We start from the raw sequence: 18,247 nt of genomic DNA, 5'->3' as shown, positions 1-18,247 counted from the left end.
TCATAGCCCTTGTGTGGAATTGGAGATGTGGTACCAGGGCAGTTTGCAAAAGATCCAGAAAGAACAACTGAGATAGCAGACCAGAATTTCCATTTCAATGAGACTGAGTTTCAGAGAAAAGTGGGACTTCCAAGAAAATGGATGTAAGGTCACAAGAGATAGGAGTCTTCATGGAGACTGTGGTTGACAGCTTTTCTGCAGGCTATCAGCCTTCATTTGATCTACACTGGTAATAAGGCAAGCTCTTTCTGCCAGAAGACCCCTTACACAAAGAGGAAATCATGTTGCATAAGGATGGAGCATGGCTTACCTTTCATATTCTTCAAAATACATGGATGCCAGGAAAGGTAACAGAGTGTACTTGCACAGGTGAAATGCCCAGCGTCTAGAAGAGCTTTAGGAAGGTGAAAACACCACTTCCAGCAGTAATTTCTGATACAATTGCTGCATCACTAGTGTAAAATACAACTAAATTGTGGTGTGCTTCTGGTTTTCTGTATAAACCTGGACTAATGAATCACATAGCAGAAAGCCTCTGCAGTGCTGCTGCTTGTCAGGAGAGGAGGATCAAAGATACAGGCTTACATCCAGGGAGCAGCAGGAGTTTTAATGGCATTTATTTGTTATGTTCTAAGCCTTCATATGTGTGTTGGAGGACACATATGCCTAATGCAGTGGTTTGCAACCATGATAATATGAGGCTATGGGATTTTTTCCAGTGTAAATGCAAAACTCTCAGGATTTCCCTAGCAAGTTTAACACCTCCTCTGGTTCTAAGAAGATTGTAGAAAATTAAAAAATCATAAGCTTAAAAAGAGAAAAGAGGAGTACTGTATGTAGTTTTGGTGTCCTCAACTTAAGAAGGACATGAAGCTGTTGGAATAAGTCCAGAGGAGAGCCACAAGGACGATACGGGGGCTAGAGCACTTCCCCTACAAAGATGGGCTAAGAAAGTTGGGGCTTTTCAGACTGGAGAAGAGGATCTTCATGGAGACCTCATAGCAGCCTTCCAATATCTGAAGGGGGCGGACAGGGATACTGGAGAGGGACTCTTCATCAGGGAATACAGTTATAGGACAAGGGGTAATGGGCTTAAACAGGGTAAATTCAGGTTAGATATAAGGAAGAAGTTCTTTACTGTGAGGATGGTGAGGCATGGGAACAGGTTGCCCAGAGAAATGGTAAATGCTCCATCCCTGTCAATGTTCAAGATCAGGCTGGACAAAGCCTTGGGCAACACGGTCTAGGGTGAGGCATCCATGCCCATGGCAGGGGGGTTGGAACTAGATCTTAAGGTTCTTTCCAACCCTAACCATTCTATGATTCTACGACTCTATGAATAAAAAGCAGCGTCTTCTTGACATTAAGAGGGCATTCACTTAACATCCTGGGAAGATAGCATTTGATGTCTTCCCTGCAAATAATTTAGATGAGGAATGTCTTCCCTGTCATTCTTCTGACTACCTATCCCTTTTGCTTTCATTTTGAAGTACCAGGTAACTCCGTGTCCTGGGTTCAGCAGAAGCAGTAATTTTTCTCCTTATTAGCTGGTGCAGTGCTGTGGTTTTGACTTTCAGCCTGGAAACAACACTGGTAACACTGATGTTTTTAGTTGTTGATAAGTAATGTTTGCTCTGCATAAGGACTTTCTGAGTCTCATGCTCTGCCAGGGAGGAGGGGAAGCTGAGAGGAAACAGAGACAGGGTACCTGATGCAAACTGACCAAGGAGGTATTCCATACCACAGCATGTCATGCCCAGCATATAAACTGGGGGTAGTTACCCAGAAGGGCTAGATCGCTGCTCGGGTTGGGCTGGATATTGGTGGTGAGCAGTTGTATTCTCTTCCCTTGTTATTTCCCTTATCATTTGAAGGGGGGCTATAGGGATGCTGGGGAGGGACTATTCATTAAGGACTGTAGTGATAGGACAAGGGGTAATGGGTTGAAACTTAAACGGGGGAAGTTTAGATTGGATATAAGGAAGAAGTTCTATACCGTAAGGGTGGTGAGGCACTGGAATGGGTTGCCCAGGGAGGTTGTGAATGCTCCATCCCTGGTGGTATTCAAGGCCAGGGTGGACAAAGCTTTGGGTGACATGATTTAGTGTGAGGTGTCCCTGCCCATGGCAGGGGGGTTGGAACTAGATGATCTTAAGGTCCTTTCCAACCCTAACTATTCTATGATTATTATTATTAGTGGCAGCAGTGGTGGTTTGTTTTATAACTTAGTTACTGGACTGTTCTTATCTCAACCCATGGGAGTTACATTGTTTAGATTCTCCTCCCCATCCCTCCGGAAGTGGGGGGTGGAAGGGGGGGAGTGAGCAAGCAGCTGTGTGGTTATCGGTTACCGGCTGGGCTTAAACCACGACAGTTCTTTTTGGCTCCCAACATGCGGCACAAAGGGTTAAGATAATGACAGATCTGACCAGAGTGTGTCATATCATATTTGTGGTAAGCATTCATTGTTTTCTGTTAGTAGTCACTCGTCACAATGCTGATTTTTTGGCCCTCAAAGTTGTTACACTTGATTTCAGAGTTTCAGCACGTCATACCTTACATCCGGTATTTGCTGTCTTAGTGTTTATCAGCTGGGGGGTCATGGGCTAAGGTTCTTGTTTCATTGTACTTTATGGTAATGACTTCTAATACAATAGGATCATTGATCATGAAACAGATCTGGCTTGTGTTCCAAGTGTGGTCACCACCTCTATATTTTGGGAGGTATATAACAGAAGTGTTTAGCAATTATACATCTTTTTTCCCCTCCTCGGGTGTGTTTTACCCACGTCCATACGATATCTCAAGTTAAGCAGAGTCGGATTTGCGTCTTGTCTAGAGTTAGACAATGATATAGGAGGACCAAGAGATTTTCCCCAAGGCTGGACAGTCATGAGTGGCAGGGTGTGTGGGATAGTATGGGCAAGTATCTACTCCACTGGGCCCCTCCAGAGCTTTGGAACTTCACCACTGAACAAATTCAAAATCCGGAAAAACGAGTAAAACACTTAAATGATGTGTGTTGTCATCCTCGTCATACCAGAGAGGGACAAATCCTGGCAATGTGCTGGGGCTTGGCCTATGCTTAAAGAGCACTGTTCAACACTGTCCAACACTTTCCAGCACCTTCAAAGGGAAAAAGATGTTTTTGGATCTAATGGCAAAGCAACAGACAACACAGCTACTCTAGCTCCAAGCACAGCAGCTGCACCAGCCCCAGTGACAAGTACAGCAGCTACCCAAACTCCGACAACAGATATTGCAGCCACTCCAAACACAGTGATAATCACTGTGGCTAAACCAGAGGACCAATTCGTGCCAATATCGGTTGTGCCTGTAAGCAAGGGGAAAAGCAAACAAATAGCAAGAAAGTTGAAGCAAGATGAAAAAACAATGCACTTAACCCGGGACAGCATCTGATCAGGAGTTGTTATTATTATATGAATCAGAGAAAAAAGAAGAATAGGTGACTTCTCGACGTCGGACCTCAACAGAGCTACGGAATATGCGAAAAGTTTTTACCCGTTAACCAGGGGAACACATCATCTCCTGGTTGCTCCAATGCTGGGACAAAGTGGCCGACAGTCACAAACTAGAAGGTAGGGAAGCCAAGCAGCTGGGATCACTTGCTAGGGAAGGGGGAATTGACAAAGCATTTGCAAAAGAGAAATGGTCCCTCAGCCTTTTGAGATGGCTCAGCTGTGAAAGAAAGGTTTCCGTATAAGGATGATGTTATGTGTCGTTTTGCCAAGTGGACCACATTAGAGAGAGGCATGCAGTCTCTGAGGGAATCAGCCATTGCAGATATGACCTATCTCAGGCCGGATGCTGGAAAAAGACCGATAGATTCAGATGATGTTGAAAGTACACAACCCATGTGGCGGAAATTTGCACGGAATGCACCATCATCATATGCCCACTCTGGCAGGAATAACCTGGAATGACATAGCACCACCCACAGTGGATGAAGTGATTTCTCAAATCTGACAGTTCAGTCTCACCCCTTTGATCATTTCAGCTGTGGAAAACCTGTCCCAGGACCTCAAACAACTGAGAGACGATCTAAACTAATCAATCCAGCTTCCCATGTATACCAACACAAGTCTCAGCTCTTAACAAAAGGTGTCCTGCTGCTCGAGATAGAAGATATAGGAAGTATACACGCTGGGCCACCCTATGGTTTTACCTGAAAGACCAGGGAGAAGACATTAGGAAGTGAGATGGAAAACCTACCTCAGATCTGGAGGAATGAGTGTGTGAATCCAAGAGGAGAACAAAGGTCAAGGATGATCATCCCATGAAAGCTGCAGCTTCAGTCTCTGGTGAGCAGGTTCCCAGATGAAGTGGAAGAGCTGATTTTACTCCAGCTACTGTGATAAAGACTAATCCCTTTCTACAAGACGTAAGTGATCAATGTTGTGATGACTATTAGAGGGGCCCTGCCTCCAGCCAGGTGGAGGTAGGGGACAATTAGATTTACTGGACTGTGTGGTTCAGATGGCCTGGCACATCAGTCCCACAAAAGTATAAGGCTCTAGTAGATAAAAGTGCACAGTGTACCCTGCTGCCATCAAGCACTCAAGGGGTGGAACCCCTTTATATTTCTGGAGTGACGAAAGGATAGCACGAGTTGACTGTACTGGAGGCAGAAATCAGCCTGACTGGGAGGAAGTGACAAAAGCACCCCATTGTGACTGGTCCAGAGGCTCCATGCATCCTTGGCATAGACTACCTCAAGAAAGGGTACTTCAAAGACCCAAAATGATATCGATGGGCTTTTGGTATACCTGCATTGGAGACAGAGGAAATTGAGCAGTTGTCCACCTTGCCTGGTCTCTCAGAGGATCCTTCTGTTGTAGGGATGCTGAAGGTCGAAAAACAAGTGCCAGTCGTGACCACAACAGTGCACTGGCAGCAATATCACAACACCCAAGACTCCCTGATTCCCATCCATAAGCTTGTCCATAGACTGGAGAGCCAAGGAGTGATCAGTAGGACCAGCTCACCCTTTAATAGCCCCATATGGCCAGAGCAAAAGCCTAATGTAGAGTGGAGACAAAATGTAGACTTTCGTGGCCTGAATGAAGTCACACCACACTTGAGTGCTGCTGTACCAGACATGCTAGAATTTCAGTATGAAATGGAGTCAAAGGCAGCCAAGTGGTAGGCCACGATTTTCCGCAGAATGGACTCAGTCAGAGATTAATATGATCAGACCAAAAGCCATTTATTGCAATGCATTAACTCCTTCTCAGGGGACTGGAGCAAGTCACATATGAAGATAGTCTGAGAAAGTTGGGGCTGTTCAGCCTGGAGAAGAGAAGGCTGCATGGAGACCTCATAGAAACCTTCCAATATTTGAAGGGGGCCTACAGGGATGCTGGGGAGGGACTATTCATAAGGGACTGTAGTGATAGGACAAGGGGTAATGGGTTGAAACTTAAACAGCAGAGGTTTAGACTGGATATAAGGAAGAAATTCTTTACTGTTAGGGTGGAGAGGTACTGGAATGGGTTGCCCAGAGAGGTTGTGAATGCTCCATCCCTGGCAGTGTTTAAGGCCAGGTTGGATGAAGCCTTGGGTGATATGGTTTAGTGTGAGGTGTCCCTGCCCATGGCAGGGGGGTTGGAACTAGATGATCTTAAGGTCCTTTCCAACTCTAACTATTCTATGATTCTACATACTGCTGCTTACGCACACCTACAGCAACTTGGCATATCATGATTGGATACTTGTCTTAGTCTCTGCACTGATCTCCATGATCTCATTTCTTGACTTTAACGTCTCTAAAATACTTCTCCAAATGACTAACAAACTTTTCAGTGTCATTGCCTATTGTGGCTGTTTCCCACACTTTAAGTCCTGCCCCATTCCACAAAGAAATCTCAAATACGATAGACTCATCAATCTCTGGGTAATGTGTCTTCAGCTATTTCAACATTAACTTTAAGTCTGTCTCCTTAAAGGTTGCTCGCTTCATCTTAAGAAGGACTGAAAACATCCGTAAAACAGGCTTCTTCCTTAGTAATTATTTCCCAAGTCTTGAGATTAAAGGCTTCACCGACCCCCACAATTAACTCCTTCTCCTTATTCCAGAGCAACAATCTTTTAAGCATAGCTTCATCAGTCTGTCCGTCTCACAGAGAGGATATGTTGGAAGAGCTTAAGCATTACTTCTTCTTTACTTAACTGTTTTCCCATCCTTAAGCTCCCTTCCAACCGTCCGGCTGCTCACCTTATTTGTGCTGCGCAGTGTCTTCTGGGCTCACAAGGCTCCGATCCGAGGATTCCCTCCTCCGAGGCTTCTGCCTCCCGATCTTGGTCCAGCCAGATCGATTCTAGCCGATTTCTTCGCGGCCCAGCGATTCACACCCTCTTCCATTTCAATGTGAACTTATAGAGGGTCCCTGTTTGGGTGGCATTTGCCGCGGAATGGACTCAGTCAGAGATCAATATGATCAGACAAAAAGCCATTTATTGCAAAGCATTAACTCCTTATATACTATTGCTTACACACACCTACAGCAATTTGGCATATCATGATTGGATACTTGTCTTGAGGACCCTTAGTGACTAACATATAATTGGTTAAGCACAGGTGTCGGAACTTGACCTCGAATGCTTGCCAGCAGTCCGCAGTTCTCATCACTCAGTGAATTACAGCTTCTTCTTATCTTGTTCTCTAGCTGTACTCTATTTTTCTTCTATGTATCATGCACCTCAGTAATTTTCCATTGCTACCGTTACAAAGCCATCGAACTTAACATTGCTTAAAACTAATTCTAAAGGTTTCTATATTCCATTTTGTGATTTTGTGTTCCCCTCGTTTCATGAAAAAAGACCTCAATTTAAAAAAACACATAAAACAGCACAAGTCCTGTAATTTATAGTAATGAAAAGCAATTTTTCTAGTGTATGTCATTAAATTGGTCTGCTGCTCTGTATAGTGCACTAACAGAGACCATCTGAGCATCACAGATTGCAGTTTAAATTGTTTACATAGATGCATAACAAGAGAAGATTGTGGAAATAACTAAATAGATACACAGTCTTCCAAACCTTTCTGGAAGTTCACTGTCTCCTGGAAGGTGGTTTTTTTTGAGCTTAAGGATTTCATTTATGGTCTTTAGAGCTGTGAACTGTGAGATGTGTATCCTCTGCTCTGACTTCAGTTATATCTTTAGAAATAATTCAATAGGACTTACCCTTTTTTAAGTTAGCCTAGATTTCTTTTTTTTTTATAAATGGACAATAACACTGCAGTGTTAAATGAATGACTTTGACCCTGAATCTTCTGTGAAGGAAGATTTGTGTGTGTTGTGCTCTGCATATATAAGTACAACACTAAGTTTTTGATGCTCTACATATTTCTACTGTAAATGATTAGAGGATTATTTTCACAATAAGTTTAGAAAACAATTAAAAGGCTTTTATTACAACTTACACCCCACTTTGTGCTGCTGTCCATAGAGCTAGGCTTAAGGCTTTTGGAAGCCAAAAAATGCATTGCAAATGCATTTGCACAGATGCCATGGTCTCGTTCTATTTGTTCTCTTTTAACTTATCAGCATCCAAATTCATCTGGTGCTGCAGAATGGACTCAGTCAGAGATCAGTATGATCTGACCAAAAGCCATTTATTGCAAAGCATTAACTCCTTATATACTATTGCTTACACACACCTACAGCAATTTGGCATATCACGATTGGATACTTGTCTTGAGGACCCTTAGTGACTAACATATAATTGGTTAAGCACAGGTGTCAGAACTTGACCTCGAACGCTTGCCAACAGTCCACAGTTTTCATCACTCAGTGAATTCCAGCTTCTTCTTATCTTGCTTGCTTAAGCCTCCTCGGGCCTCCCACGGCCTTGCTGTATCTCTCGGACTTATTCAGAGCTCATGTACCAAATATTCATTCTCCTGTGAGAACAGTGTCTCCACATCTCCCCCTTCTTAGTTTTATTAAAAGTTTTTTACAGTTTGGTATGTCTGCTCTATTACTGCGTGACTTGTGTAACATAACACCAACTGCTCTAGGCAGCATTATTTCAGTAAGACTAGTCTGATTTGAAGTCACTTGAACCTTTATAACATGTGGCATAGCAGTGAATCCTATACACCATGTAACAGGATGGAATATTTGGGATTTAACATATGTGCTCAGTATACTTGTCCATTACCCATGGTCACACATAATAGAACAGATATTACAAAGAATTCAGTCATTGCTGTTTCTTTATGTTGTTGAGTTCTGGGGCTTTGTATACTTCTCTTGCAGTCAGTATGGTCCTGTGGATAGCTGTAGGCAGCTGGGCCTGCCTTTTTTTTCCTGGATGGCTGTCTAATAACAGCGGAGGCCATCCCCCACATCATTACACTTCCCCCCCCCTTTTTTTTTTTTTACTCATGTATATTTGATCAGCCTGTCAATGCCTCAAGAAAGACGAGACCCTTGTGTCCAACCAGCCTGTCTGCATCCCATTGTGTGATTGTGGGAACCGTACTGGACAGCCCACTGTATCGGAGGGCGACTCGAACAACCTATTCAGGGACCCACGCTGAAAATGTCACTGAATCAAATCCCTTACATGCTGTTGATAGTACACTGGCTGGAAAACAAGCTTGAAGCAATACACAACAAAACTACAGTCACTAATAACAGCTAGAATGAGTTAATTATTTAGCATACATAAAATTCTTACTCAATAGGTGTCCCTCTGGGGAGAAGGAAGGTTCAGCCCATCAACTGATCCCAGAAGTTCCAATGAACTTCTCCCCATTTTTTTTTTTTCTCCAGAGTTGCTCACCCTGCTTTGCACAGCTACAAACACCGGCCTATTGGCAGCAGCCTTCTCAGCAGCAGCAACAAATACCTGCCGCACTTTTGCATTAACCCTTTCTTGCCCGAAATGTTAAACTGCTAGCCGTTAAAAACTTTTACATGAACCCGACAACAAAAAATATACAGAACGCCATCTGCCCTCATCACACACATACACACAAGCTTGGGATCCCACAAGCACACTCTACCTAACTACAATATTTGAAACACAAAATCCAGACAATCATTACTCCCACTACACAGTCCCACATACAGAACATGGCACAAGGACCCTGTAAAGACTATCAGGAAACCAGCTCCAAGAAGCATCATCACACTGCAAGGTGGCAGGCTCAACCTTAGCGGGTATCCCCACAGAGGCTCTGCCTCCCTCATATCGCATGAGGCTTGGGCTTTTATACTGACCAAAATGCACACTCATTCCAACACAGGTGGCCAGGCTCCATCGGAAGAAGTGACAAGCCGTATCTATAAAGGTCTCCAAAGGTCACTAGAAACATACTTATATTTACCAACTTCTGGTACATAAGTATCACAGAGAGACTGTGTCAAAGGAGTTCTATATGGGGTCCCAATTCCACGGTCCACTACAGTCCACCCAATACCCTTGATAAGAGCATATGAGAAACTTTTCCACTGCGGAACTTGAACCAGCATATACACAACAGGGAAACCATGCAATACATCTGCATCCCCCACCCGTCTCGCTTCTCCCTTTACAGCTGCCCATTTATCATGAGGATCTGGGGGGTATAAATCAGGCTTATTTTCCGGACGAATACGCTCCAGGTCAAAAGGACTGAGTAGCTTGAGAAAGGACGCCTGTAACACCGGAGCAGAGCCGGGGGAGATCAGAGTCAAGAAGCCTCACCACAGACCGACAAGAGCCACTGAGGAGGGAGCCTCAAGTCCTCGACAGGACTTGCCCAAGAGCTCAGCTACCGCAAGGAGGTGACTCACCAGGGGCAGAGACAGGAGGAGTGGCACTAACTGTGAGTGGTTAAAAATCTACCCTGGGAGCACAGCGACCAGGAGCGCAAAGAACAGAGCGGGCAAACACAGCAGGTCGAGGCAGTTTGCGCGGCAGGGTCCAGTCTGGGAGCTCTGCACTGGCCACCCAGGTGGCGGCCAGTGTAGGCACCCAGACAGAGCCAGTAAGTGGGGAGGCTGCGGTGCAGAGCTTGGAGTGTAGAGAGTGCCTGCACTGGTCTTGTGAGGGAAAGGTGCAGAATGGGCAGGGCTGCATTCGATGCTCCCTGATGGAGGTCCTCCTCCAGCAGGTGGCTGAGCTACGGGATGCTGTCAGTAAGCTGCAAGATGTCAGGGAAGCTAAGAGGAAGCAGGACTGCTTGCTCCAGGCCCAAACAGCACAGGGGCCTCAAGATTCCCCTCTAACTCATGGAGGAAAGAAGGAGGCTGTTGATCAGGGAAGCTGGTAACTAGTAACAAACAAAAAAAAAAAACAAAAGGAGGAAGAGAGCAATTAAAAGCAAGGGGCTTCCTCCTAAATCTGCTGTACCCACCCAGAACCGCTTTGCTGTCCTGCAGGGGGCTGATGAGGAAATGCACTTGCATCAGAAACAGTCAGCTGGTGCACTGGTACAGAAGATCTCTACTGGTGCCACCAGGAAAAAGCGGCGGGTTGTAGTAGTAGGGGACTCTGCCTTGAAAGGGACAGAAGCACTCATCTGTCGGCCTGACCCGGTCGCAAGGGAGGTGTGTTGCCTACCTGGGGCACGGATCAGGGATGTTGCGGAGAGGCTGCCTGCTCTAGTAAGTCCCACGGACTATTACCCGCTTCTAGTGATACATATGGGTGCTAGGGATATAGATAGTAGTAGCCTGAGGAGTATAAAGAAGGACTACAGAGCTCTGGGAGAGGTGGTCAGGGGTTCTGGAGCTCAGATAGTCTTTTCGACAATTCTCCAAGACACAGGGGAGGACCTTCTAAAGGCAAGGAGGATTGGACAGGTTAATAAATGGTTAAAAGTGTGGTGTCATAGTCAAGGGTTTGGGTGTCTTGGACATGGGGCCCACATTTGTAGGCCAGGCCTACTGGGGTCTGGTGGAACTGCACTGAAAAAGAAAGAGAAGAGTGGCTTTGCTGAGAGGCTTGCCAGACTTGTCAAGGATGCTTTAAACTAGTTGTGTTGGGAGAGGGGAGCATCATTCCATCCCAACACACCCAGTCAGTTGCCAGCACCTATAATAAATACTCTGAGCAATGCAGTAATATTCTAGCCGCTCCAGCCACTGAGCCGGCTTCATTTGGAGCTCGGATCAGATGCCTCTATACAAATACCCGTAGCGTGGGGAATAAACAAGAGGAATTAGAGATGTGGGCACATCTACAGGGCTATGATATAATAAGCATCACCGAAACATGGTGGGATGGCTCCTTTGACTGGAGTGTTGGAATGGAGGGTTATAGGCTTTTTAGAAAAGACAGGCCCAGTAGGAGGGGAGGGAGAGTTGCCCTTTATTTTAGGGACAGGCTAGAGAGTATGGAACTCTGTCTGGGGACAGGTGATCAGTTAACAGAAAGTTTGTGGGTCAGGGTTAAGGGGAAATCGGTGACGGGACACATTACTGTGGAGATATGTTACAGACCGCCTGACCAAGAGGAACCTGTGGATGAAGAACTCTACAGACAAATAGGAAAAGCCTCACACTCACAGGCCCTTGTTCTCATGGGGGACTTCAACCACCCTGACATCTGTTGGGGCGACGGTATGGCCCGGCACAAGCAATCCAGGAGGTTTCTCGATTGTGTGGAAGACAACTTCCTTCTGCAAGCAATAAAGGAGCCGACAAGGAGAGGTGCCCTGCTTGACCTCATGCTCACCAACAGGGAAGGGCTCGTTGGAAATGTGACTCTCCAGGGAAGTCTTGGATGCAGCGATCACGAGATGGTCGAATTTGAGGTCCTCAAGACAGTGAGAAGAGCGTGCAGTAAGCTCACTGCCCTGGACTTCAAGAGAGCAGACTTCGGGCTCTTCAGGAACCTGCTTAGCAAGGTTCCATGGGATATAGCCCTAGAGGGCAAGGGGGCCCAAGACTCTTGGTTAATATTCAAGGATCACCTTCTCCAAGCTCAGGAGTGTTGCATCCCGACTAGAAGGAAGTGCAGCAGAAGGGCCAGGACACCCCCTTGGATGGATAAGGAGCTGCTGAGAAAAATTCACAGGAAAAAAGAGGCTTATAAAAGGTGGAAGCAAGGACAGGTGGCCTGGGATGAATACAGGGATGTTGTCAGGGTAGTTAGGGACCAAGTTAGGAAAGCTAAGGCCCAATTGGAGCTAAACTTGGCAAGGGATGTTAAAGATAATAGGAAGGGATTTTATAGGTATGTAGCAGCTAAAAAACAGACTAAGGACAATGTAGACCCCCTCCAGAAACTTTCGGGAGAGCTGGCTACACAGGACTGGGAGAAGGCTGAGGTTCTGAATGGCTTCTTTGCCTCGGTCTTCACTGGCAAAGGCTCTGACCGCAGCACCCGAGTCTTGGAAAGCGGACGCAGGGACTGTGAAATCCTAGACCTTGGGCCCACTGTACGAGAGGATCTGGTTCAAGACCATCTTAAGAACCTGAATGTACACAAGTGCATGGGACCTGATGAAATCCATCCGCGGGTCCTGAAGGAGCTGGTGAATGAAGTTGCCAAGCCACTGGCCATCATATTTGATAAATCATGGCAGACAGGTGAAGTTCCTGATGACTGGAAAAAAAGAAATATAACTCCCATTTTCAAGAAGGGGAAAATGGATGACCCAGGGAATTACAGACCAGTCAGTCTCACCTCTGTGCCTGGCAAAATCTGGGAGCAGATTCTTTTGGAAGGCATGCTAGGGCACATGAAAAAGAGAAATGTGCTTGGTGACAGCCAGCATGGCTTTACTAGGGGAAAATCCTGCCTGACCAATTTGGTGGCCTTCTATGACGAGGCTACAAAAGTGATGGACAGGGGTGGAGCAGTTGACGTCATCTACCTGGACTTGTGCAAAGCATTCGACACTGTCCCACACGACATCCTTGTCTCTAAATTGGAGTGTCATCAATTTGATAGTTGGACCACTCGGTGGATAAAGAACTTTCTGGATGGTCGCACTCAAAGAGTTGTGGTCAATAGTTCAATGTCTGGCTGGAGACCAGTAACAAGTGGTGTCCCTCAGGGATCGGTGTTGGGACCGGTCTTGTTTAATATCTTTGTCGCTGACATGGACAATGGAATTGAGTGTGCCCTCAGCAACTTTGCCAATGACACCAAGCTGTGTGGTTCTGTTGATATGCTAGAGGGAAGGAATGCCATCCAGATGAACCTTGACTCACTTGTGAGGTGGGCTGATGCCAACCTCATGAAGTTTAACCATGCCAAGTGCAAGGTCCTACACCTGGGTTGGAGCAATCCCAGGCACAGCTAGAGGTTGGGCAAAAAGGAAATTCATAGTAGTCCTGCGGAGAAGGACTTGGGGGTCTTGGTCAAGGAGAAAATGAACATGAGCCAGCAGTGTGCACTCACAGCCCAGAAAGTCAATAGTATCCTGGGCTGCATCAAAAGGAGCATGACCAGCAGGTCAAAGGAGGTGATCCTGCCCCTCTACTCTGCTCTCATTTGGAGTACTGTGTTCAGTTCTGGTGTCCTCAACATAGAAAGGACATGGTACTGTTAGAACAAGTCCAGAGGAGGGCCACGAGGATGATCAGGGGACTGGAGCACCTCCCATATGAAGACAGGCTGAGAAAGTTGGGGCTGTTCAGCCTGGAGAACAGAAGGCTGTGTGGAGACCTCATAGCAGCCTTCCAGTATCTGAAGGGGGCCTACAAGGATGCTGGGGAAGGACTATTCATTAGGGACTGTAGTGATAGGACAAGGGGTAACGGGTTGAAACTTAAACAGCAGAGGTTTAGACTGGATATAAGGAAGAAATTCTTTCCTGTTAGGGTGGTGAGGTACTGGAATGGGTTGCCCAGGGAGGTTGTGAATGCTCCATTCCTGGCAGTATTCAAGACCAGGTTGGATGAAGCCTTGGGTGATATGGTTTAGTGTGAGGTGTCCCTGCCCATGGCAGGGGTTTGGAACTAGATGATCTTGAGGTCCTTTACAATCCTAACTATTCTATGATTCTATGATTCTGAAAATGTCAAGGTATTTGTCCATCCTTTCTGAGGTTCTTCCTTCAGTGAGGAAGTGGAGGAATTCAGCTGGTGTAATCCCTCTAAAGAACGACAAGTTACTTCGAGGTAACATCAACCGAACACAGAGATGGTGTTCCATCGCCAAAGTCCTGATTTAAAAAAGGAGGGGAATGCATGTATTGGTGAGCTAGTGTAGACAGAATAGCACAAGACAGAGCACAGGAACAAGCTGCTTGGGATATTGCAGTTGAGTGCCCTTGGAGATGCAGGAAAGCTGTTCACTGTCACTCTGACTCAGATATCTTAACACATTCCCCATGTAAATGAATTTAGATAGAATTATAATGTTTAGTTACTAATTACATTTAGACACCTTTGGGGAGCCCACCAAGATTTCTATGAATGTACGGTTCTAGCTAGTTAACAGACAAAATTAATCCATTGGTTTGTTCTAACAAGGGACCTAAAAAGAACAATTACACTGCTGTGATTCCCCTTCTTCAAGCTGAAATTCTCCATACACACTTGTTCTTCATGTGAGATGATTTTGCTTTGAAGAGCATCAAAGGGTATTACATTTGCTATCCACTTATTTATTTTTCTAAATTAGCAATAGTGCTTTTGGTTAATGATAATGATTTTTTTTTCATTAGTGGCATCTTTATCCCTATCCTTTAAGACACATCTTAAAAAATAAAGAATTTGAAAATAAATCTCAAAAAGTTTTCTCATCATAACCTGATTTTCCAGCAATGACTTTTCATGGCAGATGTTTATCTAACAAAAACTGTTTGTTCTAAAATCCTTCCATACCTTCCCCATGTTACCTGTTCTCGTGCTTATTCTTACTACTGTTAAAATGTTTTTTCTAATGTCTTGATATGTTTCACTTGATGCGATTTAAACCCATGACTTGCTGTCCACTGATTGCACTTGGGTTTTCATATGCACTCTGCCTCTAGTTGAGATTTTGCCAGTGCTGAGATGACACTGTCCTGGGTTCAGCAGTAGCAGTAATTTTTTCTCCTTGGTAGCTCGTGGAGTGCTGTGTTTTGACTTTCGGGCTGGGAACAGTGCTCATAGCATGTATGTTTTGAGTTACTGCTCAAATGTTTGGTTTGTCCAAGGACTTTCTGAGCCTCATGCTCTGCCAGGGAGGAGGGGAGGCCGGGAGGAAGCAGAGGCAGGATACCTGACCTAGGCTAGCCAAAGAGGTATTCCATACCACAGCATGTCATGCCCAGGATGTAACTGAGAGTTACCTGGAAGGGCTGGAGCTCTGGGGGTTGGAGGAGGTATCGGTCAGTGCTCGGTCGGGCAGGGTGGGGTGAGTTATGGGTCGGTGGGTGGTGAGGTGTTGTATTCTCTTCACTTGTTATTTCCTTTATCATTATTATTCTTATTGGTGGTAGCAGTAGTGATTTGTGTTATACCTTAGTTATTAAACTGTTCTTATCTCAACCTGTGGGAGCTACATTCTTTGAATTCTCCTTCCTAACTCTCCGGGAGTTGGGGGAGCAAGGGGGGGAGTGAGTGCATCAGCTGTGCGGATTGGTTTAAACCATGACACTGTTGACACTGTTGTCGACACTTATTAATAATAATGATAAAGCAAATAACAAGAGAAGAGAATACAACACCTCACCACCCACTGACCCATAACTCACCCCACCCTGCCCGACCGAGCACCGACCGATACCTCCTTTAACCCCCAGAGCACCAGCCCTTCCGGGTAACTCCCGGTTACATCCTGAGTATGACGTGCTATGGTATGGAATACCTCTTTGGCTAGCCTAGGTCAGGTGTCCTATCTCTGTTTCCTCCTGGCCTCCCTTCCTTTCTGGCAGAGCATGAGACTCAGAGAGTCCTTGGACAAACCAAACATTTGAGCAGTAACTCAAAACATACGTGCTATCAGCACCGTTCCCAGCCCGAGAGTCAAAACACAGCACTGCGCCAGCTACCAAGAAGTAGAAAAAATAACTGCTACTGCTGAACCCAAGACAGACAGGCACAAAGATTTATTCAGTTCTACAGGCTGTTTTCCACAGCAGCACGATACTGTTAATTCACATTCAGCTTGCAGTTCCAATATAGTCCCTTATCCCTTGTTGCAGAAATGTTCCTTAAACTGACATTTCTCTAGCATAGGTTCATGAAATTCATTACTTCTATAAAGAATCCTGCCTTTATGCCTTTTATTTGCCTTTTCTTTTTTAAAATAGGTGCACTCACAAATTTTGTGGATTTACTCAAATATTGCACTCATAAGAAATGGGTATGGGGATGTTTATAGGGACATAATGCATGTGTGGACTCAGGAGAGTGTTCAGTAACTGGCAGTATTGCAAAAGATGCTTGTTTCAGCTCTTTCAAAGAAGAGGTAGCTTAATAGTCTCATTTTGCAACCAGATTTACAAAGTAATGCTTTCATAAATGATCTTCAGTCTCTCTCTTGTTAATTCACATTGTGGCTATTGCAGGTTCCCAGATCAGATTTGATCAGGTGTTTTATGTTTCATCTTAATATTTTCAGAAGGGGAAATGGCTTTGATCTCTTCATCCTTCTCCTGTATTGCCAGGTCTGTTCATGGGAATTTCTGTTGATCAAAAACATGTAACACTGATTCCTAAATGTTGTGTCAAGCAGTTTATACACCAAGTAGCTTCTCATCAGCAGTCAGTATAGTCTATATAGGATCCAATGGGAATGTAATGTTGGGTAGCATCTTATGACAATAAGGTGAATTTAAATCTCTGAAATAGGTCACTACATTTTGGCTACCCTGGGTGAGCTTTCCATGTCAGAGCCAGATCATATTTTCAGCACAATATTTTCAGAGAGTCTCATGAACACTACTGCACTTTTGTACTGTCAAGGAGGCCTTCCTAGCTGTAAATGAAGAACTTAATTTCCATATCCAAACTATTACTCTTTCTAATGTAATATGTTTGTATTTTTCTTTTAGGTAGAGAGGATTGTAGACAAAAGGAAGAACAAGAAGGGCAAATGGGAGTATCTCATCAGGTGGAAAGGCTACGGAAGCAATGAAGACACCTGGGAACCTGAACATCATCTACTACATTGTGAAGAATTTATTGATGAGTTCAATGTACTACATGTTACTAGAGAAAAGCGATCAAGACATGGGAAACAGGGCAGCACTCAAAAATTTTTACGGGAAAGCCGAGGGTCATCTCTTGAGAAAATATCACATAGACCTTCTGAAAGTGGGAAGTCTAAAGGGTCAACAAACAAAAGGAAGAGAATTAATCCATCTCTTCAAAAACAGAAAAGAGGATACACAGCAAAGCCAGCAGCTGCTAATGACATGGCTGCTAAAACTGTGACTTACCGAACTTCTCCTAGTGGTTTACAGATTATGCCACTGAAAAAGCCACATAATGGTCTGCAGAATGGAGATGGAAGCCATGAAAATGATTCTAGACATTTTGGGAATGGCTCACAACAGCAAAATGTGGATTTAAATGATCATGAAGGAGAACAAAATTTGCCCAGCATGTTGGAAGTTAGTAACGATTCACCTGTTGTGAATGGAATAGGTATGTGATTTAAACAACTACAGTCTCGGGGGTGGGGGGGTGTTAATTGCAGCAACTGCAAATAGAGAGCCCACTCATGGAAAAATCATTATCATGCTACACAAGGGGTATGGTGAGAAGCACAAAAATAAGTTTCACACTCGTTCCCCATATATTACTCCATGTTTTAGCAGCTGGCTTCTCTCCTTCCATTTCTTATGGAGTTATATGAAGCAGTGTGGGCTTTGTTCCATGCCTTTGCAGTAGAAAGTCCTTGGGGGGAAATGATGGGACACGGAGCAGGAATGATGACTGAGGCATGTATAAAACTGCAACTTGGTTTTGTGTATTGCCAAGTAACAAATCACTTCTCAGTTATGGGAACACAAGCCAGATCAGTTTCATAATCAATGAGTTAAAAAAAAAAAAGTACATAAAGTACAGCAAAACAAGAACCTTAGCCCAAGGCCCCCAGCCAATAAACACTAAAGCAGCAAATATAGGCTGTAAGGTAAGGCATGCTGAAACTCTGAGATCAACAGCACCAACTTTGAGAGCCAATAAATCAGCATTGTGATGAGTGACTATTAATCCAAAACCAACAAATACGATGAGACGCTCTGCTCAGATCTGTCGTTATCTCAACCCTTCGTGCCTCACATTGGGTGCCACAAGGAACTGTCATGGTTTAAGCCCAGCCAGCAACACAGAACCATGCAGAC

General features: G+C 44.8%; 1 protein-coding gene across 1 annotated transcript in view; it reads left to right on the top strand.

Moving 5' to 3' along the window:
- LOC117435843 (chromodomain Y-like protein 2) overlaps positions 1 to 18,247 on the top strand; it is a 78,319-nt gene that overhangs the window by 24,861 nt on the left and 35,211 nt on the right. The window contains exon 2 of the mRNA XM_034073863.1: positions 16,952 to 17,546. Within this exon, the coding sequence (XP_033929754.1) occupies positions 16,952 to 17,546 (595 nt within the window). The remainder of the gene's footprint in view (positions 1 to 16,951; positions 17,547 to 18,247) is intronic.

Source organism: Melopsittacus undulatus, assembly GCF_012275295.1.
Source record: "Melopsittacus undulatus isolate bMelUnd1 chromosome W unlocalized genomic scaffold, bMelUnd1.mat.Z SUPER_W_unloc_9, whole genome shotgun sequence".
NCBI classification, from domain to species: domain Eukaryota; kingdom Metazoa; phylum Chordata; class Aves; order Psittaciformes; family Psittaculidae; genus Melopsittacus; species Melopsittacus undulatus.
This window is presented reverse-complemented; position numbering and strand designations above follow the sequence as displayed.